Here is a 27,051-nt window from a genome sequence, read left to right on the forward strand (position 1 = left end):
ATTTAAGGCTATTTAGCTGACAATTGCCTAGGGTTGTGAAACAGGTTATCAAGAATCTGAAAGTCTAAGACAGGAAAAAAAAGTTTTTATAAACCTATGAGATGTACTTCTATTGGCATGCCTAATATGTCTATGTATTTATGTGTTGTGTACACAATGTTTCACTACTGAAAATATATAAAAGGGCTCTAATTGATTGGCTTAAGAAAGTAAATGCACTTGAATCAAATACTTGATCAGGAAAAAAGACAAGTCAAATGCTTTTTCAAGTTTATGTAACTTAAATAAAATCTTTAATAAATAAGCTAGCTTTAAAATTATGGGTAAAGTAATATTAGAAATGTCTTAAGAATTGCCAGCATATATTTTTGTTTGCATTTATTAATCAAGCAATTTCATACTTATCTCTGCCAAATACCATAAGGTGTCAAAATTTGGCATAGGAGTTATGAAACTATAAACCCAGCCCAAGATAGAATGATCTTTGCTTGTGTAATCTTTAATAATGCCTGTAATCTCAGCACTTTGGGAGGCTGAAGTGGGTGGATCACAAAGTCAGGAGTTCAAGACCAGTCTGGCCAACATAGTGAAACCCCATCTCTACTAAAAATACAAAAATTAGCCAGGCGTGTTGGCAGGCACCTGTAATCCCAGCTACTCGTGAGGCTGAGGCAGGAGAATTGCTTGACCTGGGAGGCAGAGGTAACAGTGAGCCAAGATCGCACCACTGCACTCCAGCCTGGGAGACTAGAGCAAGGCTCCGTCTCAAAAAAAAAAAAAAAAATTATATTGGTTTAATAAAAATAGCTACATCTTAAATTTAGTAAGATTACCATAACTTCTAATCTGGTGGCTTTAGGTAGTCTAGTCCACAGGCAGTAAGGTTTATTTTGAGAAAGACTGTTATAGTCTTTGTTTCAGGTAAACTATAAACTAAGTTCCTCCCAAAGTTAGTTTGACCTATGCCCAGGAATGAACAAGGATAGCTTGAAGGTTAGAAACAAGATGGAGTCGGTTAGGTCAAATCTCTTTCACTGTCTCAGTTATAATTTTGCAATGGTGTTTCCATAATTTAAATAATGACAATTGCAGTTTTTTATAAATAATCTAGGTAAATGATTAAAATAATTAGGTAAATGTAATAGGACAAATACTTGTAGACAAATTCATCATAATTTAGAATTTAAAGTTAGATTAAATAAGATATGTCACTATTTGGATATTTTCCAATAAAAATATATTTGTAGGAAAATATGCTTTCTAAAAGAAAGCATGTCCTTTTGAAAAAGGTGAACAATTTTTGCCTAATTCAAAGCTTATTTAAAGGTCATGTATAAAACAAGGTAAAAGGAACCAGGAAATAAAAGAGTAAAAGAGATGTAAAGAAAGTTATAAAAAAGTGTTTTTTGGTGGGGAGTAAGAAAGCTTAAAGAGAAATAATTTCATATGAGAAAGAATCTTGTATGGTAAATTTAGTCCTAGAGTAAAATGACTGGTTGTTTAAGAAAGAGGGATGTTCAGGACAAACCAGAAAGTCCAAGCGTGGCATGAATGGTCTATGGAAGGCACAATAAGAGGATCTATTTAAAAAAAACCCTTTTATATGATCAAGTTGTCTATGACTAAAGGGAAATTATAATGGTCTTTCTAGAGATTGGGTTTGATGTAAAAAAAACAGTTATAGACTAAAGAATTGGTTAGAACAATGACTTTTTTTTTTTTTAGACAGAGTCTCACTCTGTTGCCCAGGCTGGAGTGCAGTGGCGTGATCTCGGCTCACTGCAAACTCCACCTCCTGGGTTCACGCCATTCTCCTGCCCCAGCCTCCTGAGTAGCTGGGACTACAGGCGCCCGCCACCACGCCTGGCTAATTTTTTTTTGTATTTTTAGTAGAGATGGGGTTTTACCGTGTTAGCCAGGATGGTCTTGATCTCCTGACTTCGTGATTCTCCTGCCTCGGCCTCCCAAAAGTGCTGGGATTACAGGCATGAGCCACCGCACCTGGCCGACATTTTCTTAAGAGGTTGATTTACTCTTAATCAATTATAAGATATTTTAATTTTTTAATTTTAACCCAAAGTTCAACTTTCATTGCATCTTGCCAGTTTCAGTTTTCTCTTCCCTCTTAAAAGGAACAAAATAGTAACACTTCCCTTCAACTCATTTTCAGCTCATATAAGTTTTGTTTTCCTCCTCAGGTTCTGTTTTTTTGTGTGTGTGTGTGGCCTGATGCTAACAATGTTTTCTTAAAGAAAATGTTTTCTTCTAACATAATATTCTATACACTGCAGAAGGTATTTGCTTTTGCCTTTTGGTAAGTGGCCTAACAGATTTTATGTTTTATCAAAATAATTCCTATGCCATTATTATTAAGTTTGGTTTGCTTAGGAAAAACAGATATTAAAATTTTTTTTAAATCAAGGTTATTCCGTCCTTATATCTTCTTGTATGTGCTTTTAAAGTCCTTGCGACATTGAGTTACAGGGATTTGACTCATGGGTCTAAAAAGAACACCAAGTCCTGCTAAATTTTAAACACTGACAGCAATTAAAGCTTCATCTTCAGGCCCGGTAGAAGATGCCAATCAAAATAAACCACATTCCTGAGACACAGAAATTAAAGCTGTTCAACTCCTCAAGGCCCAGAGACTATCCCAGAAGAGATAGACATGTGAGATTGTAAGGGCTGACTTTGAGAGATAAAGTAAGTTCAGTTTCTCTATAAATTAATCATTAATGTCAAAGGCACACTGATGCAAGACTAGCATATGGGCCCCTGTGTCAGATTAACAAGGTTTTCTTGAAACAATAACTGACTCCTTAATAAAGGTTATAAGGCTTATGGAAGTTATATCTTATGATCAAGATGAAAATTTTATAGATTGTAATTTTGGAAAACAATTTAATTGGCTTCATGATGTTATTAGGGCTTATTGTTTGGAAAACTAAGTCTCCTGTCTCAAAGAGTGAAGGCTTTTGCCTTTTTTTTTTTTTAAATCCTTGAGGTATCACTTTGTTCAAATGAGTGAATTATTTTACAATGACTTGTAATCCTACTTTGTAATATCAAGTGTTTTAAACCTTTAAAATTTGACAAACTTTCCAAAATCAAATTATAAATTATGTCTTTTTCTAACCTAATCCTTGAAGATATTATTAATAGGTTCCCTAAAGTCCAAAAATGACATATTTGGCTTATTTGGTATAAAAAATTATACAGGAAGCAGTGTCAAATATAAAATGTTATTTGGTTTTCTTTGGGCTATATTTGTATAAATATGTTACTGGTATGTGTTCCAAAATTATAGGAAACTCCTATAATTCTGATATGACCTAATATACATTATCAGTAATAATTATAATTGTTATGTTAAATTATTTTGTGCCACAGAGGTAACAATTTCCTTGTCAATTGTGTCTTTGAGTATGGCTGCCCTAAAACTTTTTATCATCCACAAACAATCGTTGTCTTGTTTTGGTCCTCTTTAGAAGGTGGTTTTATAATCAGCTGTAAAACTCTAACAGGTGCTCTTGAATGCTGGTTTCTGATAACTTTAGAGACTGTGACATCAGAATAGAGGAAAAACTTTCAGGGTTCATGGAGAGCTGAAATGTTCATAAATTTGAAGCAGAACAGGAATTAACTGCATGGACTAAACTAATAGAAGTGTGAAGTAATTGCCAGGTGTGGTGGCTCACGCCTGTAATCCCAGCACTTTGGGAGGCCATGGTGGGTGGATCACTTGAGGTCAGCAGTTCGAGAACAGCCTGGCCAACATGGTGAAACCCCATCTCTACTAAAAGTACAAAAATTAGCTGGGTGTGGTGGCGGATGCCTGTAATTCCAGCTACTTGGGAGGCTGAGGCAGGAGAATCGCTTGAACCCAGGAGGTGGAGGTGGCAGTGAGCCGAGGTGGCACCACTGCACTCCAGTCTGGGCAACAGAGTGAGACTCCATCACAAAAAAAAAAAAAAAAAGAAGTGTGAAGTAATCTTTTTGACTTTTTGCTTAAAACATTGTGGAGCCTTTCTTTTGTTTTTCAGAGACAAGAAAACTTTAAGCTATTTACAGCTTTTAACAATTGAGTATACTCCTATGAACAAAATTTGGAGCATATTTGTTTCTCTCTACCTAATTTTTACAGAATTTGAAAACTATCTGTGAGTATTCGTAACTTATGACAATACAGTTATTTGCATAAGTGCAGTAAGAATCTGTTTTCATTTGTAACAGGACACAATTGGAGAAATTGGTTATTTTACCAAGGCTTTGCCTGGAATTATGTGCTTTCCTTTAAGGACTCAAAACTTGACTTATGGAGCCAATGAAAGCCCCTTGGAAAAACTGGCCTCATACCTCATCTACACAGTCCCTGTACAGGGTTCCTGACCTGTGGTAAGTAAAGAATGTCACTTTCTGACAGGCCCAGGAGCTCCAAATTTATCTTGGAACCTCAAGAAGATAATAATTTGCCCAACTTATAGGCATTTAATGGTACAAGTCCACGACTGGGCTCAGCTTTAAAAAAGTCTTTTCTGAGATTCTTTCTATGGAACAAAGTTCCATCAAAGACAATTTAAAAGCCTATGTAAAAACTAATTACTCTTGCTGCACTGTATATAAATAATTAGTCCAAGTATAATAAAGCAAACCAGTCCTACCATAATTTGTCCTTAGTTAAAATGGGAAACTGGAGAGAAAAAATTATGTTTCAAAAACTATAGTACAGCTGTTGTTAGATTCTACTCTTCCCTAATGTTTTTCAATTTTTGTTATTTTCTACACTTTGGATGAAATTCTAATTTTTGTTGGCTACAGGTCTTCAAAATAATGTTTTCAATTTTTTTTCCTTCATTTTTTCCCATTTTTCCTAATTTGGAGTCGCTGAAGACTAAGCTGTCCTTTCTTAAAGCCCTGCAAACTGAAGCTAGACAACTTAAACTTCAGAAGAAAATAACAGCAACCTACTTACATACATAAGCCACTTTCTCACCTGCCTACTGATGTATGGACTTCAGAGTAATGTGGCCTATACCAATTTCCCAGGATTGTTCTTTTGTTTGTTGTTGTTTTTCTGCCTTCCTCCTAATATTTTCTCTTCATAGGACATGAGACTTCACAGCCTTCTGAAAATGAGCTTTCCTAATAACTTGGGACCTACCTGTGTAGGAATAAACCATCCTAGCCATGAGAGATCAGGTGGAACCTGAGACCAGAGACTCGTTTTCTTCTAAAATGCTTTCTCCAAAAGATTTTTAAAAAGGGGGGAAATGTGAAAGGAAAATATCTTGGGCTCCCAAAATCACGAAGCTAAAGGGAAAAGTCAAGCTGGGCACTGCTAGGGGCCAACCTGCCCCCCCCCCCATTCTATTCCAAGTCACCCCTCTGCTCACTGAGATAAATGCAGATCTGATTGTCTCCTTTGGAGAGGCTCATCAGAAACTCAAAGGAATGCAACCATTTGTCTCTAATCTACCTATGACCTGGAAGCCCCCTCCCGGCTTTGATTGTCCCGCCTTTCCAGACCGAACCAATGTTCATCTTGCATGTGTTGACTGATGTCTCATATCTCCCTAAAATGTATAAAACCAAACTGTGCTCGGACCACCTTGGGCACAAGTCATCAGAACCTCCTGAGGCTGTGTCACAGGCACGGCCTCAACCTTGGCAAAATAAACTAATTTTTTTTTTTTTTTTGAGATGGAGTCTCCCTCTGTCACCCAGGCTGGAGTGCAGTGGTGTGATCTTGGCTCACTGCAAACTCTGCCTCCTGGGTTCAAGGGATTCTCTTGCCTCAGCCTCCCGAGTAGTTGGGATCACGGGCACCCACCACCATGCCCAGCTAATTTTGTATTTTTAGTAGAGACAGGGTTTCGCCATGTTGATCAGGCTGGTCAAACTCCTGACCTCAGGTGATCCACCTGCCTCAGCCTCCCAAAGTGCTGGGATTACAGGTGTGAGCCACTGCACCCGGCCTGGCAAAATAAACTTTCTAAATTAACTGAGACCTGTCTCAGATGTTTGGGGTTCACACTGGCATGTGGTTGGAGCTCAGTAATTGTTAGATGGGTGCTTTTATAAGGTCACTGGGTTCTCATAACATTGGGGTGACAGGTGGTTTTTTTTTTTCTTTAAGACGGACTTTTGCTCTTGTCGCCCAGGCTGGAGTGCAATGGCACCATCTTGGATTGCTGCAACTTCCATCTCCCGGGTTCAAGCAATCCTCCTGTCTCAGTCTCTTGAGTAGCTGGGATTACAGGCGCCTGCCACCACGCCTGGCTAATTTTTGTATTTTTTAGTAGAGTCGGGGTTTCACCATGTTGGCCAGGCTGGTCCTGAACTCCTGACCTCAAGTAATCTACCCGCCTTGGCTTCCCAAAGTGCTGGGATTACAGGTGTGAGCCACCACGCCTGGCCTTTGACAGGTGGTATTTTAATGTCACATTTTACTCATGGGAAAACTGAGGCTAGGCATGGGGTCTGTGTGAGTGTAGGCCTGACTCCGAGCCGGGCTCATCCTGGCCAGACTTCAGGCTGCCCCCAGACAGTAGAAGGGACTGAACTGGGGCCACCTGTACCCGGGCTACAACCTTAAAAGGGGGCCCACTTCAGGTGGGGGCACTGGGGAGATGCGCAAGCTGGCAGGGACTCACCATCTGACTCGGAGGCGGCCCTGAAGATCAGGTAGCTGCTGGGCAGGGGCTGTGTGATGGAGCCCACGCTCTCACCTTTGGGGCCCTGAAGAGAGAGAGATCTGGGTGTCACCCGAGGCAACACCCAGGGCCAGCTGCACAGACAAGTCAGGCAGAACCATGCAGATCCACACCTGGGACCACCTGGACACGCCCAGGGCCACAGGGCCACCAGGTGGAGCCAGGCACCTGGCCAGGTAGACACTTGGCTGCAGAGAGGCGGGTAGGTGGGGGAGCTCTGTCCCCTTTCTTAGCTGGCAGCTCTGCCCTTAGCTTTCCAGCTCTGAGCCTCCCGACTTGGGCTGTCCAGAATCAGCAAAGGCATATCCAGGATGCCCAGTGATGTTCGAATCCCAGAGAAACCATGAGTAGCTTTTTGGTGTAAGTATTTCCCATACATGACTGGGGTCATACTAGTATGAAAGAACCCTGATGTTTCTCTGAAATCCAAAGGTAACCAGGTGTTCAGGGTTTCTCTGGTTTCCCACCCGTTAGAGCTGGCAGGGCAGCCCCGCGTTAGGAGGGGTGAGGGCTGGGCGCTGTTCCTCGGCCACCCCTGGGGAGCAGCCAGTGTTGTCCCTCCTGGACAGCAGCTGGGTGAGGGGCTGGGGTGACCTTGATGCCACCTCCTTGCAGCCTACTGTGTGCTTTACATGGAGCACCAGTGGCCATATCTGATCCCGTGGCCGCATGTGGGGCTCAGAGAAGGTGAGAGACCTGCCCAAGGCCCCAAGGGGGCCATTCAGCTGGTTGGCTCCACCCTCCACCAGGGCCCTAGGAATGAGCCCCTTGGCCCTACGGGGCCTCTGTCTTCAACCCCACCCCTCCGCAGCACCTTCACGGCCCAGACGGACTGATCCAGCGGGTGGAAGAGCTTGAAGCAGAAGCCGTCCTTCTTGGAGGGCCGCTCGATGAGCTCGCAGCAGTGTAGCAGCACCGTGCCCACCCACTGGCCCACCTTGGGCGTCTTGTAGATGAGCAGCACCCCCGGCTTCAGCACGCACCACAGCTTGGTCCAGCTCTTCAGGGTGCCGCGGATCTGCAGGGAGGATGCTGGCGTCAATGCCCACCCTCTGGGGCTGCCACCCCTGGGGCATCTTGATGGCTTGGCGGGGAGCCAGGCACAGACCAGGGTGGGCTGCCGAGGGGCCCTTCCCCTCCCTCACTCCCCCACACCAGTTCGGAATTCACCCCTTCCTCACCCTCACTCCCTGGGGTGATGTCCTGTGTCTATCGTGTGCCCGAGCAGGGGCCAAGCCACGGCAAGCAGTGCCCCAGGACTCAGAGTGGAACTCAGGGCAGGGTCCTTGTTCAGTTTTTAAAAGGAGCCCATATGTTATGGTGAATGCAAAGAAATACGTGGCAGCAGGGACAGATTTACTTGTGAGGGTCACGTGGGTCAAGTTCAAGGTCAAGGGCCTCAGGGAGGAACCAGCAATGAGTGGTGTGACTATTGTAACTGGCAGCTTTGTAGATTCTTTTTTTTTTTTTTTTGAGACAGAGTCTCTGTTGCCCAGGCTGGAGGTGCAGTGGTGCTATCTTGGCTCACTGCAACCTCCGCCTCCCAGGTTCAAGCGATTCTCCTGCCTCAGCCGCCCGAGTAGCTGGGATTACAGGCGCCCGCCACCATGCCTGGCTAATTTCTGTATTTTTAGTAGAGACAGGGTTTTGCCATTTTGGACAGGCTGGTCTCAAACTCCTGACCTCAGGTGATCCACCCACCTTAGCCTCCCAAAGTGTTGGGATTACAGGTGTGAGCCACTGCACCCGGCCTGGCAGCTCTGTAAATTCTGAAAGTAGTTGTCTTCTTTTCTCATTCTAAATACTCACTTTTGCACCTAACTTTTGATTCATCATTTTGGTATGCGGGTAGAAGGAGCCCACGTGGGCCTGGGCTCTGCAGACACCAGGGCTGGGCACACTTATCTGGTATGCATTGCCCAGCAGCCTCGGAGTTGGGCAGTTTTACCTCCACTGTACACAAGGGGTAACAGAGGCTCAGAGGCGAGTGAATGGCCACGGTCTCCGTGAGGTCTGAACACAGGACACCTGGCCCTGATGTGGGGTCCTCTCCCAGAAACCAGAGCAATGTCTCCCTCCCCAGCACCCTCTGCCCACTGGCCAGGCCCCACCTTATTCGGAAATGGGGTCTTTGCAGACATAATCAGGTGAAGATGGGGCTACACTGGAGTAAGGTGGCCCTAATTCCTACCACCGGTGTCCTTATAAAAAGGGGGAGAGACAGGTGGGTAAGGAAAGGCCTCATGAGGAAGGAGCAGAGGCTGCAGTGATAACGGCTGGATGCAGGGAAGTGAATTTCCATCGTTTCAGGCCACCTGGTTTGTGGTCCTTTGTTATGGCAGCAGCACGCTGACCCGTGTCCTGGGTGGCCGGAGGCCGGGCATCACCTACCTTCAGGCTGTCAGCCATGATGACCACGCTGGGGTCGGTCAGAGCGCTGAGCAGCTGCCGTGTGGCGCGCTTCTTCTCCTGCCGGTAGTTCTCCTTCTGCGCCTGGGCCCAGGGCACCCGCGGTGGGTCATGGGAGAAGGCACCGAGCTGCCCCAGCTCCTCCCACCGTCCAGCCCAGGGATGGGTCCAGGGGCAGGAGCAGGAGAGGAAGTAGGGAGTGTGGAGGCGACCAGGTGCGGTTTGTCCCCTCCTTTTGACAGGTGGGGAGGGTGACCTCCCTGGCTCAGGTGGCCGTCGGTCTGACAATGACACTGCTGCACCCTCCCCGGGCCCGGGCTCACCTTGAGAGTCTCCTTCTTGGTGACCCTGGCAGTGGGGGACACACATTCCTTGTCTGACCCATTGCACAGCCTGTACTCTGCCTGAAAGAGAGAGGTGGGTATGCAGGACAGGGCACAGGGGCCGGCCCAGGGCTAGGAGCCCAGGTTGGCCTGATGCCAAGGATATGAGGGCAGAAGTCAGAGAAGGGCGCTCCACTCATTTCCCGCCTGGCACCCTCCATCCCCCCCACCAGCACTTCCGGGGCTGCCATGGGGGGATGGAAGAACAAGGGTGGCTGACGAGAGACCCTCCATGGGCACACGCCAGTGACAGGAGGGGACCCATCCTCCCCGGGGCACATGCTGGGATGGGGCAGGGTGGTCAGGAAGGAGGGAAATGTGGGGACATCAGGGTTCAGGGCTGACTTCCTACAGGTCTGACTGAGCCCTGAGGGACAGCCGTCTTTGAGGGGACACCTGGGAGGCCGCTGAGGAAAGCAGTCAGGGTGCCAGAGGGTGGAGTTCGCAGAAGAGGAGCTCGGCGGCGGCCATGAGATGGTGGCAACAAGCACTCAGGCTGGGTCTCTGGGGACCAGCCCTGCATCCACCCAAAAGAACAGCTTCTCTGCCTTGTCTTCCCCCCATGGTACCTGGCATGGCTGCTCCTTAGCCACTGCATGTGCCCAGCTCTGGGCAGGGCCAACGTACTGGTGGGGGGCGTGCAGTGGGGGTGCCCACCCCATCCCCTGGGAGCCGTGGGCAGAGGTCACTGTCCAGGCCCGAACCTGACCCCAGCACGTGGCTGACTGCATGGGCCCAGGGCGGCAGTCTCAATATGTTGGAGGCAGAAGGGGGCCACGGTTCTTCTACAGATGGGGAACCTGAGGCAGGGTAGGGGGCGAGTTGGGACACAGAACCAGGTCTAAAGCCTGCAGGCTGGGGACAGCAAGCTACGACCCGAATCCTGCCTGCTGCCTCCTTCCGCGTGGTCTGCAAGCTAAGAACAGCTTCCACAGTTTTAATCAGTTGAAAAAAAATCACAAGAATAATTTGTGAGATGTGAAAATTATATGAAATTCAAATGAGGAGTCCATAAATAAGGTTTTCTTGGCACACGTCCAGGCAATCCGGCAGGCGTTGTCTGTGGCTGTTCTCGTGCTTGGATGGCTGTGCTGAGTACCTGGAACGGAGCCTGCGCTGCGGCGGGGCCTAAATGCCGTCTGGCCTTTTCCAGAGAAAGCATGCCCGCCCTGCCCTGCTGTGGCTGGGCGTCTGCGGGTGCTCAGCACTTTCCAGCGGAGCCTCTAAGGCGAGGAAAGCCTCCCTCAGGCCTTCTCCTGGCTAGAAGCCCTGGGCGCTGGGGACTGCCCCCACCCCAATCATGATGGTGCTAAGTACAGAGCTAAAGCCTTGTCTGCTGGGGCACCAGGTCCTGTTCGGGTGCTGCCTGTATTCATCCCCCTCATTCTCCAGCCATGCATAAGGTGGGGCCGGTTATTGTCCCTATTTTATTTCTGTGCCTGGGAAATCAAGGCACAGAGAGGTGGAGAGCTAGCAAGGGGCAGGGCATGGAACCGTTCCACGGACCGGCGGTCCTGGCAGCACTGGGCACCAGGCTTGGCCTTAGGCACTGAGGTTAGAAAGTAAAGATGCCAGTGTCCTGCTCTTTCAGGGAGAGGCAGACCAGCCACCAGCATGCAGAGGCGGGAGGAGCCAGGGGTCAGGTGAGCGCTGCGGTTCTGCAGTTCTGTGCATGGATGTAAGCACGTTAGATCCCACAGCTCAGATCATCGTTGTTATTCTCAGCATTGTACAGAGGAAGAGCCTACGCACAGAGAGGTTCAGAAACCTGCCCAAGGTCACACAGCTAATAAGGAGCTGAGCTGGGACTGAACCCAGGCAGTGTTGCTCCATTGTGGCACTTTCTTAGCCAAGTAAGAACGTTCAGGATCACAAGAAGAAAAGGGCACAAGATGGGGTGCCTGGGGGGCTCTGACTTGGAAGCAGTCTTTGGGCTGACGATGAGTGATAAGGAGGAGGCAGATCTGAGTGACGAGGCATATGCTGGACCCTGGCCAGTTGATAGGCCTCCAGGGACCCAGGCTGGCAGAGAAGGTGTCCTAAGTTGCCCTCCTGGGAGTCCCCTGAGCCAGGATCTTGTTCATGATGCCCTTAGTTACCTTGGCACATGGTGTTCCCAGCCTGGAATGCTTTTCCCTGTGGCTGGGTAGCCCCTGCTCCTTTCTTTCTCAGGCTCCCTGAGCTGCTTCCCCAGAAGCAGGACAGCTCATATCCCTGCTGGCACAGGTCCTGGTGACACACACCACCCTTGGCCCACCCAGGACTTTTGCAATACAACCACGCAGCCGTTTCTGTGGTGAACTGATGATTGTCTGTGGCTTCCACCAGGGGAGGGTTCTACCCTACTGCCCATTCACACCGGCAGCTGGGGGCTTAGCAAGCATCTCGAATGAATGAATGGACGGATGGATGGATGGATTGATGGACGCATGAACCTGCTGCCAATACCCCTCTGCCCAGCTTCCCACTAGATGCAGCTGAATGGGGCTGTGCGTATTTGAGGCAACAGGGGAAGAGAGAGGCAAGACCGCGTGGCATGGGATGGAGCACTTGCAACCCCTGCTCCCTAACTGGGCAGGACCCTTGGGTCTGGTCACTGCAGCCCCTGCAGCCCCAGCGCTGCAGAGAGTGCCTGCCCACTCCTCCCTCCTGCAGGCCAGGTGGGTACCCCGTCCAGGCATGCCAGGTCCTCTGCTCACTCCTCAGTGCTACTGTGCATCAGGGCACAGTGCCACAAGGAGGCACCTGAGAGATGAGAAGTGCTGCTCAGAACTGTGAACTTCAGGCTGACCAGAACTTTGCAACCTATGAAAATTCCTTAAAAATATAATTTAGAACCACCTACGGAATGGGAGGAAGTAGTTGCAAATCATGTATCGGATAAGGACCTGGTATCCAAAATGCATAAAGAACTCTTGCAGCTCAGCAACAAAAAGGCAAACAACCCATTCCAAAAATGGACAAATAACTGGAATAGACATTTCTCCAAACAGGACATACAAATGGCTAATGGGTGCACGAAGATGTTCAATGTTATCCGTCATTAGAGATGCAAACTGAAGCCGCAGTGAGATGCTACTTCATACCCGCTAGGATAGCTATAAAAATAACACAAAAAAGAACAAATCACGCCTGTAATCCCAGCACTTTGGGAGGCCGAGGCGGGTGGATCATGAGGTCAGGAGATCAAGGCCATCCTGGCTAACATGGTGAAACCCGTCTCTACTAAAAATACAAAAAAATTGGCTGGGCGTGGTGGCGGGCGCCTGTAGTCCCAGCTACTTGGGAGGCTGAGGCAGGGGCATGGTGTGAACCCGGGAGGCGGAGCTTGCAGTGAGCTGAGATCGTGCCACTGCACTCCAGCCTGGGCGACAGAGCGAGACTCCGTCTCAAAAAACAAAAAAAACAAAAAACAAAAAACAAAAAATTGGCCGGGCGTGGTGGCGGGTGCCTGTAGTCCCAGCTCCTCGGGAGGCTGAGGCAGAATGGCGTGAACTTGGGAGGCGGAGCTTGCAGTGAGCTGAGATTGTGCTACTGCACTCCAGCCTGGGTGACAGAGGGAGACTCCATTTCAAAGAAAAAGGAAAAAAGAAAACAACAAATCAGAAAATAGCAAGCGTTGGTGAGGATGTGAGGAACTGGAGCCTTTGTGCACTGTGGGTGGCCATGTAAGATGGTGCAGCCGCTGGGAAAGGAGTTTGGCAGTTCCTCCAAAAGTTAAACAGAGAATTTTGAGAGTTCTATATTATCCTGGAATTACCATGTGACCTAGCAATTCCAATTACTCTAGGTTTATACCTGAGAGAACTGAAAACTGATAGTCAAATACACGTGCACACATGTTCACGGAAGCATTTTTCATGACAGCTATATGGTGAAAACAGCCCAAATATCCACCAGCAGCCCTCCCGGAGCAGCACAGTCTAGGATTGGGAGCTGTTTCCCCGGAACAGGCTGGAATGGCAGGCTCAGCTGGACGCCCTGCTGTCCTTTTCCCCAGCCGTTTCCTGCTGTCCCTAGAGCCAGGCTCTGGCTCATGGATCCTCCCATACCCAGGCTCTTACCGGTGGCACCTTCGTGGCAGAGCTTGGGGTCGGGGGCCCTTCATCCCTGGGCAGCGACGGGCCGTTGGGCTCCAAGTCCTTCCCTGCAAGAGAGCAGTGGGAGTGAGGACCCAGGCATGGTGGGCGTGGCCGGGCTTCTCAGGCCGCTGCCTGGTGTGAGGCAGGCGAAGGGTGGGTGCGGATGACCTGGGAGGGGCAGGAAGTCAGCCGGAGGTGGTGGCAGGAACAGGACACTGCCTGAGAGGTGTAATAAACGCCAGCAAGCGTCACTGTGGGAGGAGTGTGCCAGGAGAACTGGCAGGGCCTCCAGGACCTACAGGGAGGAAGCTGGGACAGGAGCTGGTAGGAACCGGCATCCTGGGCCTGCTGTAGTGTGCAATTTGGGGTCTGTGAAGGCCAGAGTCCCCAGTTTTCAGAAAAAGAATGTGACATCCAGTCTCAAAGACACACGGCAGGTTTGGGGCCCCTGGACTGTGCATCCCCCTGGCTGGATGCTGCCAGCCCCTGCGTGCTGGGCTCTTGCTGGGAGGTGGTCAGCCCTGTCTGCCATCCCACCCTGGCAGGCTGGGTAAGGAGGGAGAGGCGAAGGAGGGAGACCTGAGGTGTCTGCGTTTGCTCCTGGGGGAAATGGCCTCCCCTTCCCCGGCTCTGTTTGCTTTGGTGCCAGTTTCCCAAGGTACGATTTCTGGACAGGAGGAAGGAGGGGATGGCTGCAGGGGAAGCCTGAGGTCTGCCCAGCAGGGCCGCTCCCGCTGCTTCCTGTGGCTGGTGGGCGAGGGTTGACTGCCCCGGTCCCTGGCACTGAGACTCAGAGGGGCTGGGGGCTGGAGCGAACCCCATCCTGCCAAGGCCACAGGCGACAGGCCAGCAACAGGCTGGGTGCGTGGACGGACGCCACAGACCAGCTGGAAGGCCTGGGGTCTATAGCCGTCCTTCCCTGACAGCCCTGGGCAGGGACTGGATGGGGACGAAGAACGGAAAAGCCAGGACGGTGGCCTGAGGAAGTGGTTCTGTCCAAAGGTCCTGGACCGTGGCCACTCAGTCACAGAACATCGCTGCCCCCGGCCGGCAGTGGCTGCTCCCCCACCTGGGAGCCTCTGCTTCCCCATCTGCAGAGTGCTACGCCCCTGACCCGGAGTGCTGGGGGGAGGCCAGCAGGAGCGCTCTTCCCTGTGGCACTTTCTCATATGGTTCTAGGGGCTTGGCCTGTGGCCGCCAGCAAACTACTTTCCATGTGGATGCTGCCTCCTGGCCGGGAGGACTCGAAGGCTGGGGCCCTTGGACCACTCAAAGGGATAGGGTGCAGGTGCCCTGGGCACGGGGAGGTCAGCACTGGTCCTTCTCCTCACAGCCTGTCCACACCCACCCTACTCCCTTGGCCTGGGACCTGCCACCTCCGTTCCTCGGAAAAGGCCCTTCCCAGCACGTGTTCTGCACCGCCTGGGCCAGTTGCTTGTTGGTCCGAGTCCCTCTGAAACTGACCAGCAGCTGGGACCCGGCCCTTCCCCTCCCCACCCCTGACTCTGCAAGTGCTTCTAAGCCTCCGGCCAGGGTGAACGTGACAGCAGAGAATAAAAGGTCTAGGATTTACCTTGCCGGGTGTCGAGTGCCCCTGCCTGCCATAGCACCTTCAGCAAGGCCACCTCTACACTGGGACTCCGTTTTTCCATCTATTGGATGGGACTTTGGCTGCGACCATCCACACGCCCCTCGAGCCTGGGTGGTGGATCCGCCCAATGCTCTCCCACTCCCCCCAGGGCAGGTGAGATGACCATGGCCAGGCAGGGCTGGGGCTCCCACTTCCTCAGCCCCAAAGCAGGCAGTGGGAGGAGAGGGGGCAGAGCTGGGGAGAGGCCCCCCAGGCAGGTGCCTGCCCCTACCTCCTACTCTCAGGGGAACAGGGGAGGAAGGGCTGGGTTTTCTGGGGGAACAGTAGTCACAGCTCAGCCTTGGCTGGGGCAGGGGTTGTGCATAGTTAGGTGCCAGGGAGGGGCCTGGAGAGTGGCAGCATTGGCGGGCAGAGGTTCTGAGTCTGTGCGCTGGGTGCTTTATCTACAATTGCACGAAGGCAGGCCTGGTTCCAGCTGTCCCCTCTCAGAGCCCAGGACCCATGTATAGCTGGGAGTAGGTACTAATATTGTCCCATTTTATAGATCAGTCAACTGAGGCCTAGAAAGGTCAAGTAGCTGGCCTGGGGTTACCCTGCGAGGACTGGGGCTCAGGCCACCTGTCCCTGGAGCCTGCACTCCATAACTCCCAAAGCCTGGGCTGTGGGAACCCCCTCCTCAACCAGATGGGCTTCACCTGGCCCCGCAGGTCAAGCCAAGAAGCCTATTACCTGGCGCTCTACCAAGCTACAAACCGTTTGATCATGAAACCCACACAGTCCCCAGCATGGAAGCTGTGGACCTCAAGGGGCACAGAGGGGTTGGGCCGCCCGGGGTCACCCCACCGGGCCCAAGCTGAGGGCCAGGTTGCCCTGCCCACGGCCGGCACTTACCTGGGCTGAGTGGGTAGAGCTCATTGTCTCCGCCGAGGAGCAAGTTCCGGGTGAGCTTCCGGGGGTCGACTTTCTGAGGGGTGGAGGAAGGTGGACACAGGGAGAAGCGGCGCCGGAGGAAGGCCTCCTCCTTCATGCTGTGGGCGCTCGGGGGCTTCTGGAAGGAAGGAAGGAGGGGCAGCAGGAGGTCACCGCCCCGGAAGGGGCTTCAGAGCCACGTGGTGGGGGTGCCCCTGGCTGAGAAGTCCCCCTCTCAGGGGACTTCTGAGGCAGGGTGAGGAGGGCCTGGGCCCTGGGAGCTTGGTGGTGGGTGGTCAGCCAGGACAGCCCAGCTCAGGCGAATGGCTTTGGCTGGTGCCAGCCCTTTCCACGCCTGGCAGTAGGGCTGGACGGAGCCCTGGTCAGAGAGGCTCATCACCACCCTCGGAAGATGTCCTTCTCAGAACCCCCACCCCAGGTTCTGTGAGACCCCGGCCGCAGCCAAGCAGACCCACTTGGAGACACAGGTTTTCCCTCCCGCATTTCCCTCCCACGTGACAGCACTTTGTGGTGGGGAGGCGTCTAGAGCTTCCATGGAGAAGATGCACGGGGGTGAGACCAGGTGGCCCCTGAGCACCAGGGAGTGGCTGGCACGGTGTTGGGCAGTGCGGGAGCCTGGCCTGCCATCCACCTAAGGGTCCCAGGAGCGCCTCGCCTCTGGTTAAGCCCGCCTGAAGCTTGAGTGCCCCAACGGTTTCAGTTGCACCCACATGCACCCCAGCAAGAGAGGGAGCTCTGGGCGCTCACAGCCAGGCACACCTGCGTCCACGCCCAGCCCAAGACGTTGCATTCCCAGTGGGAGCTTCCTTGCTGCTTCACAAAAGAGGGAGGCCCCACAGCCAGGCCCTGACACCCACCTGCCTCGCTCTCCCAGCCCCGCCCACTGGCAGACCTGCCTTTCCCCTGTGGGTTCAGAAGCGGGTTTCTTGTTTCCTCCCCTGGAAGGAGAGAGGACAACAGGCGGTCCCCTCTGTCCTGCTCCCCACCAGCCCTACCCCTAGTAGTGCTGGGCCAAGCAGAGGATAACTGATTGCAGTCACGCCTTTGCAGGCACTTGAAGTTGACAGCGCCAGATCCACCAAGGTCTCAGCCCATTTTACAGATGAGAAAATCATGGCTCAGGGAGTGGAAGGCCTCACCCTGTAATCGTGACCTGACAAGGGTTGGCAGAGCCTCCCCTCCAGCTTCTCATCTTGTGTCCACTTCCCAAGGGTGAGCTCCTTAAAAACTACTGGTCAATTTTCCTCCTTTCCCAATTTTCTGGGGCTGCTTCCTGCTGCCTCTGGGCAGGCCAGTGGCATCCTGCCAAGCCCGGGACAAAGGCCCCGATTTCTCCCATGGTCCTGGGCTTTGCTGGGGGGGGGCCTCAGACACACAGAGCCTTTCCTGCTGTGGCTTCAGGAGTGGGCTGGGGGCCCAGGGTGTCTCTGGTCCTGGGGGCTTCTGTCCACCACCCCAGAGCCCCCTCTGTGCCCCCAGTCCTGAAGTCAGAGTGGGGAGGGGCTCCAAGGCTGCAGCCAGGCTGGGCCAGCCCCTCCCTCACCCGGCCCCTGGCTCAGCTCATGACCTTGGCCATCTTACACACAGGGCAGCTGGCTTCAGAGAGGCTAGCGTTTTGGCCCAGGTCACAGAGCTAACAATCAGCAATGCCCGTCCTTGAGCCAGGTGGAACCGATCCTAAAACCCAGCCGCTGAGCGTCTGCCCACTCAGTGTCTCGGCTTGGCTCAGCCAACCCGCCGCAGGGAAGCAGGCAGATGGGAAGTCCTGCCCCTACTTGTCAATCACAACAAACACGTCCTACTTGCCCAGGTGCAGCTCAGGATGGGAACCAGCAGCTGAGCGGAGGCCGGGCTTACTCAGACAGCTGAGATTTTCTGAGCACCCAGGCTGGGCTGGGCACCAGGCAGCCAATGTAAGTGAGCAGCGATCCTGCTCTCAGGACCCACAGAGAGCCCCGGAATGTCGCAGGCAGTGTGGTGACAGCAATTCCCAGGTAGGTCTCCCTCACTCGGAACCTCCTAGGGCAGGGAGAGGGGCTCAAAACCTAGTCTCAGCTGCCCTGTCTGGCTGGCTGCTCCAGTTCCACCTGGGCCAAGGTAGAAAGGGCATAGGGGATCTTGGTACCTTTCTGCTCAGATACCCCACATGCCTTCTCCCAGCACCAATGACAGCCAGTGGGACTTCTTAGTCTGTGAGTGCCACCATCCACTCATCTATACACCACAGTCTCCCGCTCCCTTGTGTCCCTCCATCTATACATACATACATCTCCCTTCCAGGCATCCATCCATCCATCCATCCATCCACCCACCCACCCATCCATCCATCCATCCATCCACCCACCCACCCACCCATTCATCCATCCATCCATCCATCCATCCATCTACTGTCATCCCATCTATCCATCAATCCATCCATCCATCCATTCACCCATCCATCCATCCATCCATCCTCCCATCTATCCATCCATCCACCCATTCATCCATCCATCCACCCACCCACCCACCCACTCATTCATCCATCCATCCATCCACCCATTCATCCATCTGTCTATTCATCCACCCGTCTATTCATCCGTCTATTCATCCATCCATCTACTGTCCTCCCATCCATCCATCCACCCACCCACCCACCCATTCATCCATCCATCCATCCATCCATCTACTGTCATCCCATCTATCCATCAATCCATCCATCCATCCATCCATTCATCCATCCATCCATCCATCCATCCACCATCCTCCCATCTATCTATCCATCCACCCATTCATCCATCTGTCTATTCATCCACCCGTCTATTCATCCATCTATTCATCCATCCATCTACTGTCATCCCATCTATCCATCAATCCATTCATCCATCCATCCACCCACCCACCCACCCACCCATTCATCCATCCATCCATCCATCTACTGTCATCCCATCTATCCATCAATCCATCCATCCATCCATCCATCTACCATCCTCCCATCTATCCATCCATCCACCCATTCATCCATCCATCCACCCACCCATTCATTCATCCATCCATCCATCCACCCATTCATCCATCTGTCTATTCATCCACCCGTCTATTCATCCGTCTATTCATCCATTCATCTACTGTCCTCCCATCCATCCATCCATCCACCCACCCACCCATTCATCTATCCATCCATCCATCCTCCCATCCATCCATCCATCCATCCATCCATCCTCCCAGGCATCCATCCATCCATCCACCTACCCATTCATTCATCCATCCATCCATCCATCTACCCACTCATCCATCCATCCACCCACCAAACCATCCATCCATCCTCCTGTCCATCCATCCATCCATCCATCCACCCATCCACCCACCCTCCCTCCCTTTCAGGCATCCATCCATCCTCCTGTCCATCCATCCATCCACCCATCCACCCACCTGCCACCCCTCTATCCCTCCATGAAGCTCTCCAGCCAGTCAGCTGACCTGCCTGATTCCACCTTCCTTCCCATTCACCTCACACTCAGACACATCTGAGGTGGTATTCAAATAATGTCTGAAACACTGATATGGAACAGACACTCACCAATCCAAATGCAATACAGGTGTGTACCAGGGACTATCACTCTGTGTGCCAACAACCCCAGACCAGTGTCCAGTGCCCCGGGCCCTGCAGACCACCTCTGACCCACTCAGACAGGGTGGGCGGCAGCTCTCATCACAAGGCATCCTGGTCTGTGGAGCCCTTCTGGAGCCCCCCATCCCTTGGACTTCCTGATGCCCTACAGCTGAGAGGTGCCTGCTGAGTGCCCCCAAATGGTCACCTGGTGGGGAGGTGTTTTGTTCATTTTAAAGGCCACATCTCCCCAGTGGCTCCATATGGCATTTAGAACAAATCCAGTCTCATCCCGTCCCTGTTCCCCAAGCCCTCCCGCCACCCCATTCCCCAGCCCACTCTGTCGCCCACTCTGCTCCAGCCACACTGGCCCCTTTATGTTCCCATTCCTGCTGAATGCGCCCGCCCACCATCTCCACATGGCCCGGTCCTCCTCAAATTCCACTCTCAGCTTCAATGTCACTTCCCGGAGGCTTGGCCACTCTGGGAGTCGATTCAGATTCTCCACGTAGCACTGGGAGTCCTTGGAGGGCTCCACATTGCACTTCTTTGTCCTTCGCACACTCTTCTCCCACTAGATGCAGCATAGGTGAGGGGTGCTGGGGTCTGATCATGGCTCTGTCCCCGCAGCCAAGGCAGGGACACGCGGCAGGTGCTTCCCATGTGTTTGGATTCACACAGGCTGCCTGTCATGTGTCGCATGGCTCCAGGGTGGAGACCCTGGGTGGTTGTGCAGCAGGCACTCCCCATTGGAGGTGCCTGGGGTGCCTGCCTGCCTCCCCACTGTTCCTGAGGTCTCCAGGACAGGGCAGGGTCCTCAGAGAGGTGAGCAGGGTTAGTTTTAGGGCTGATTTCCACTGGAACCCTAGTGAGGTTCCCATCCCCCGGCCATCTGCCACGCCAGGCGTTGCCTAAGGAATAACGGAAAGTTGGCATCTGCAGGGTGTGAGCTGCTGAGGAATGAGGCCCTCTTGGCGCTGGTAGGATTTTCATCTACTGCAGTGAAAGCTGAAGGCTGGGAGCCCCAGGGAGCACAGCCCCTGATGGGAACCCCCCATGAGGGGAAGGAGAGAAGGAAAGAAGGATGGGTCGACAAGGAAACAGACACGCTGGCTGAGGCAGCAGCGACCTGGGATCCCACTCAAACTGGGAAACGCAAAAGGCCTGTTATCGCCACTGGCCTGCACTGCCTGCGGGGAAGCCCCGGGCCAGGCTCCAGCCACCAAGGACTCCAGGTGGACCCTCTAGGCCCAGCCCTCAGGATTCTGCCTGCCTGAGGCCACCCAAGGTTGATGTGGCGGTCACTCTCAGCGGCCTCCATGCCCTGGGGGGCTGGCCTGTCCCTGACACCAGCAGCACCTTCACCCCCAGAGCCCCCAGTGACTCTCTGCTCATCTGTACACAGCTGGGCCTCAGCCTGCAGTTGCCAAACCCTTTTCCGCCACTGTGCATGGTGCTGCGTCCATCTCCAGCTGTGATCTCATCCTGCCCCCACAGTCCTGAAGTCCAAGTGCAGGAGGGGACGCTGTGGGGCTTGGGAGGAAGGAGCCCCAGAGTGCCCCTCCCGCGGTGAGACTGTCCCTGGGGCCAAAGAGGAAGTGTGGGCAATTCCAGTCTGAAAGGTCACGTTTCTGCCTGGTGGGGCCCCAGCCCCGAGACCCCAAGGTCCCCTAAGGAGGCTCATTCTGGAGGCCAGGCCAGGAGGCCAGGGAAGAGGGAGTGGCTGGGGAAGAAGGTGGGGCTTGGTGGGTGGGGGGGTCACTAGATGTATGTGGTCCCCAGTGCCCAGCTCTGCCCAAGCCTCGGAGGAGGGAAGGGTGCAGGCCTGGAGCTCAGAAACAGGCAGGCGACAGGTGGGCCCGGAAGCCACCACCTGACCCCAAGTCCAAATCAGCCACAACCCTCTTCTGCAGCTTCCATTCCTGGGGGGCCTAAGGAAATGTCCTCTTCCAACGTCACATCAGATGCTGGGTTGCCTCGTGGGCCTCCTGCTGTCACCAGACAGGACAGGAAGGGCCTCCTGCTCTCCTCCAGGGGCCCTGTGTTTGCCACTGTAGCCATCCACTGGCCACCCAGCAGGCACGACTTCCATTGTTGGGGGTTGCCTGTGTCCCCAGGAACCAATTCTCCAAGTGCCCCTTGCCTGGGGGAGTGCCAGGTTTTGTTCAGCTGTTGGGCAGACCTAGTGACTACGGTGGGGGCCACTCTTCCTAGTCCAGAGTGAGCCAGGCCCACTCCCCAGCCTGTGAAGGCTCAAGGTGAGCAGGGCTGGCCCCCCAGCCCCTCCTCCTGCTGGTCCCTAGCCCATCCCAGGTGGGTGCCCTGCCCAGCCGCTCTTCTCAGTCATGACTTTGTGCCTCTTTGGGCCTTTTGGAAAGGAGGGAGGGAGGCACCAAAAGGGAACACTTTGGACTTGGGTTGGGGTGGAGACCCGCTGTCCACCGAAAGAATGGGCTCTGCCATGTGGCGGGATGGGCCGGGGAGCCCACAGGGGCTGGGCTTCAGCTGCGTGAGTGGGTCTCCTCAGAGGTCTGCTGGGACTTGGGGGTGGGGTGGGGGTGATCCTGTGACCCAGAGAGGGGCTGACGCTGAGGGTGGGGGAGGGGCAAGTGTGGGTGCCGGGTGCAGGCCCGTGGGCAGGGCCAACCACCAGCCTGGGAGAGCTGACAATCCCACTTGTGGTCCCACTAGGCTGGAGAGGGGACGCGGGAGAAGCTCGGCCCATGGAAGGCCCCCCTTTCTCTGCACCCCAGCCCCTGAGCTGGGCTTTTGCTTCTGCCTGGCCCTCTGCAGGAGGCTCCTCCTTCTTCCTCGGAAACCCAGCCCCTTCCCCAGCTGTCAGTCCTCAGCAGCAGCTGACCGCCCCCGTGCGTCTCTTTGGACCTGAAGTGCGCCCCGGCGGTGCTTCGCTTTGGCCTGGGTGGGTTCCCCTGAACTGAGCTGTGCTGGGCTGGCCAGGGCCGTGCTTCCGCTAAGGGGACACTGGCCCAGCTGACTTCCTTGACTACTCAAGCACCTCTGGACCCAGTTGGGCGGGGCACACACAGGGGCCAACACTGCATCTCTAGAATGAATTCGCTCACGGCTGGAAGGGGGCTTGAGAGACGCTGGAGCTGCTAAGGGCCGGGGAACGTTCTGGAGGGCCAGAGAGTAAGTGGGACAGAGAGCCAGAACCGTGGCAGCCAGGCAGAGGCCACTCCTGAGGCCCTCTCTGGGCGAGGAGGTGGATGCCCAGGCAGGCAGGGATGGGTGCCCCTTCCAGGTCCTCTCCTGAGACCCCAGCACCCTCCTCCAGGCTGGCCCCAGACTCCCACCCCTGCCTGTGCCCAAGGCTGCAGAATGCCCAGGCCAGATGGACATGTGGGGCTCTCGGGGACTGCAGGTGGCTGTGATGGTGTCGTGCAGCTGCTGCACTCCTGAGACCACAGCTAAGACACCGCCCCGTGGTGGCAGCGCCTGGGGGCCGCCCTGCCTGTGGCAGGGTCCCACCCACACCCAGAGCCACTGCTTGACCCCCCTTCCTGTTAACCACAGGCACCTCCTGGTCCCCTCCTCATGGCTCCCACTTCCTCCTGCCCTGCTGAGTTTCCTGGGCCACCTAGGAGTTGCGGAGGGGACAGAGGCGAGGGCACAGGAAGGGAGTGAGCTCTGACTCTGGGCTGACCACCCCTCCCCAACCCCCACTGCATAGGCTGGAGCAGGCTCTTCCTTCCATTTCTCATGTGGGGCATGAAAGACCCCTTCCACCATTGGGAGACAAGAGGTCCCATGTGGTGCCAGCCCAGAGCAGATAGGGAGGGACAGGTCAGGTTCTGCCTCTGCCTGGCCAGCCCTGTGTCCCCGAGGATGCTTGCCTCTGGACACCCGGGGAGGGGCCATGCTCTCTGACCCCACACCAAGGCCAGCTGTTTGGCAGCATGGGGCCCAGGCCCCATGGGGGCCCCACCCAGAGCCAGTGCACATGGCCCCCCTGCCTCCGCCAGCTGCCTTCCCAGCAGTAATCCAGCCTCCAAAGTGCTCCTTACCCCCTGCCTCCCAGACGCTCGCCTTCAGGCTGGGATAAAGGGATTCTTGTAAAGAAAGGTCACTGGCGCCTCCTCAGGCCACATAGAGCCGTCAGCTGGGGCCACACTTAGCTGAACCTTGGCCAGGGGCAGACACTGCCTCAGCTCTGGGAAAGGCTGAAGCTCTGAGAAGGAATCCAGCTAAGTCCTGGACTCACTCCGCATCCTTCCTGTGCCCAATTCCTCCTCTGTCCTCCTGCAGAGGCCTGGGGACCGCAGAGCTGGGGAAAAGGGCCCAGCCATGACTCCAGTGGTTGTGTGGCCTCAGCTGGCCACCTTCATCTCTCAGGCCCTGTTTGTAAATCAGGACTTGCTCTGAGCCAGGGAGATGATGTCCCAGGCCCACAGGAGGCCCTGGGGAAGGCACCTGCAGAGGTGAGTGTGAGCCCAGACCCAGCCCCCTCCACGCCTATGTGGCTTCCTCACCCACAGCCCAGAGTGACAGGGCTGGGCCGCGCTGCATGGGGGCAGAGAGGAGGCTCTGGCCACTGGGGTGCTCCATCAATTGGCAGGGGCCAGAAAAGCAGGAACTCCGCAGCCAGCCTTCAGCAGTAACATCCGGCACAGATACTTCTGCCTAAACCAGATAGATTCTGGTTCAAGACTGTGGAGGGGAAATGCTCTAAAATCACAAGGATAAAGGAACATAAGCCCAAATGCTTGGCTCTTCGCACATGGGATGGAGAGGTCAGTGGGTCCCAAGGAAGGACAGCAGCCATCAGTTAAACGACAGCAGCCATCATGTCAACACCATATGTTTGCATTCCAGAAACTTGCTAAGGTCCCAATGCAAGTGACCATGAAGATCCTGCTGTGAGGAAACCACACAGGCCTCCTGAGTCACCCCAGGGAGACCACCACAGCAACAGATGCACTCCCTGAGAGCAGACAGCAGCACAAGAGACCAGGCTGCTGTGTCTGGGTGGACCGAATGCCTAGTGCTAATGTGGGCAGCCTGACCACCCCTGCAGGAGAAGCAGCCTCTTCAGAGAGCCGTGGCATGCACTTCAGCTGTGGCAGCTGGGCCCTGGGGGGCTTGGGACATGGGCTTTCCCAGGACATCTGCTGCACTGATGGACCTTAAAGCCCCCAGGTCCTCCTGGATGTTCTGTCCCATCTGATATGATTCTCGGAATGCTCGCAAGGTGCGGGGAGCAGGGGAGCCGGGGAGCAGGGGTCATCATCACATTTTAAAGATGCAGTGGGCCGGGTGTACTGCACCTGGGATTACAAGCCTGTAATCCCAACACTTTGGGAGGCTGAGGCGGGTGGATCGCTTGAGCCTAGGAGATTGAGATCAGCCTGGGCAACATAGCGAGACCCTGTCTCTACAAAAATAAAAACAGTTAGCCCGTTGTGGTGGCACATGCCTGTGGTCCCAGTTACTCGGGAGGCTGAGGTGGGAGGATTGCTTGAGCCTGGGAGGTCGAGGCTGCTATGAGCCATGGTCATGCCACTGCACTCAGCCTGGGTGACAAAGTGACACCCTCATCACACACAAACACACTGGGACCCCAAGAGGGGAAACGGCCCATCTAAGGTCTCGTGGGCCAGGCTGCGCCTGGGATCCCCTCAAAGGAGCACAGCTGAAGCCCCAAATCCCCTTTGCACTTTGGAGATAGCTGTGGAGCTGAGGGGGAGGGCAGGCCTCCCTCTGGGGAGACATTTATCAGAGGCAGCTGTGGAGTGGTTGAACCTCAAGAGGGGCACAGGAAGTGGCCTGCACCGCTAAGGACGCAGCGTCGAGCCATGCCTGCGTGTTCTCCGGGCTGCCTCAGCCAAGTCCTGTGCCTGTGGGCCCGGCCAGGCCAGCCCGTCCCCGGCCCTGTCCACCTGTCCTCCTGATGGACACCAGGCCCACTGAAGGCTCAGAGCAGCTACTGGGTCAGCTGGCCTTGGTACCCCGACCCCACACCCCTGTAGCTGATCACTCCACCAGCCCTAAGAAGCCCTGGCATGGGGGCGGGCTGGGCGTGGTCCCTGAGGCAGGCCTGGCCCCACCACCTCCCAGCTAGACCCACCACCTCCCAGCTAGACCCAGCCCACCTGTCCCAACTGAAAGGAGACTCCGATTTTCAGATGCTAGCTGCAGCCAGGTGGCAGCAGGGGTCAGCGGGAGAGGGAGGGGTAAGGGAGTGGGGGCCGTCACTTGGAGGCAGTGCAGCTGGAGGCAGGGGCCTGCTGGGATTGTAGACGCAATCTCAAACCCGCCACGCTGAGCCTCAGCATTCACACTGGAAATAAGACATGAACCTGGGCCCCCAGTGGAGCCTGGACACTCACTTCCAGAAAAGACGCTCGCCTGCCGTGCTGTGGGGCTGGCCTCTGTCCTGAATGCCCTCAGGCACACCTGGGGCCTCTTCTGGGTGGTGCCAGTGCCCCCTTGCCTGGCCCTCCTGGTGAGGCTCCTGGGCTTGGTGTGCCACCCCCAGTGGACTGCCCTGCCGGCTGCTGCCTACCCAGGTGGGGGGACCAAGGGAGAAGCAGCTGGGCTGTGGCCGCCTAGGGACACGCGGCTGAGAAGCTGAGCACATGGCTGTGTCTCCTCATCTGGCCCCAGCCTGCTCATCCTCCTAATTCCAGGGCAGCCTGGAGCCAGGCGTGTGGGCAAAAACTCCAACAAGAAGACCAGAGCAAAACAAAGAGGACGCGGCTGCTGTGGGCTAAGACTGAGGCCTGTCTCCGCCCTCCAGGGGCACCTGAGCTCCAAGGGCAGGGACTGGGTGATGGGTCTTCGCTGACACCGAGTGGGGATCCTGGGGTGCGAGCAGGCCCACACTCTCCCCCAAAACCCTCCAGCCTCAGTCTCCCCCACTGCCCACCCACACACCACCTCCATGGGGACCTTCCACAGCTGTTCCTGTTCAGGGGACCCTGGGGTGACCATGAGGCAGTGGGCCTGAGAGCCAGGGAGGTGGAAGCTTCCAGCCCTGGAGGAGCAGGTGGACACCGGCCAGCTGAGTGAGCAGAGACCAGGAGGCTGTGCGGGACGGGTGACCCCAGGGGCTGGGGCCGTGGCCAAGCCTGCTGGGGTCTGCCAGGGGCATCAGCTCTGAAGGTGCTGGCTGTGCTGTTGCCAGTGCTCTGTGGGGCCACGAGCAACCTGCCAGGATGATGAGGGAAGGAAGAGCCACCAGGCTGGGACAGAGGTGGAGACAGACCCCAGTGATGGAGTTGAGCCCATTCTGGGAAAGGCAGGGAGGAGTGGCCTCCAGTGAGCTGGGGAAAGCCAGTGAGCAGGGGGCTTTAATCACCAGCCCAGGCACCCAGCCCTGCCCACAGGAGTACGGGGG

At 54.4% G+C, this 27,051-nt stretch overlaps 1 protein-coding gene across 2 annotated transcripts in view; it reads right to left on the reverse strand.

The window, feature by feature from the left end:
- Nucleotides 1-27,051, reverse strand: part of OSBPL5 (oxysterol binding protein like 5) — an 89,839-nt gene that overhangs the window by 36,742 nt on the left and 26,046 nt on the right. For both annotated transcript variants that reach the window (XM_024346911.3, XM_024346912.3), the window contains exons 2-7: nucleotides 16,070-16,226; nucleotides 13,570-13,652; nucleotides 9,446-9,526; nucleotides 9,105-9,206; nucleotides 7,528-7,731; nucleotides 6,654-6,738 (exon numbers count right to left, since the gene is read on the reverse strand). In XM_024346911.3, coding sequence (XP_024202679.1) covers nucleotides 6,654-6,738; nucleotides 7,528-7,731; nucleotides 9,105-9,206; nucleotides 9,446-9,526; nucleotides 13,570-13,652; nucleotides 16,070-16,205 — 691 coding nt within the window. In that variant the 5' untranslated portion in view covers nucleotides 16,206-16,226. The remainder of the gene's footprint in view (nucleotides 1-6,653; nucleotides 6,739-7,527; nucleotides 7,732-9,104; nucleotides 9,207-9,445; nucleotides 9,527-13,569; nucleotides 13,653-16,069; nucleotides 16,227-27,051) is intronic.

This window comes from Pan troglodytes, chromosome 9 (assembly GCF_028858775.2).
Source record: "Pan troglodytes isolate AG18354 chromosome 9, NHGRI_mPanTro3-v2.0_pri, whole genome shotgun sequence".
Classification (NCBI taxonomy): Eukaryota; Metazoa; Chordata; class Mammalia; order Primates; family Hominidae; genus Pan; species Pan troglodytes.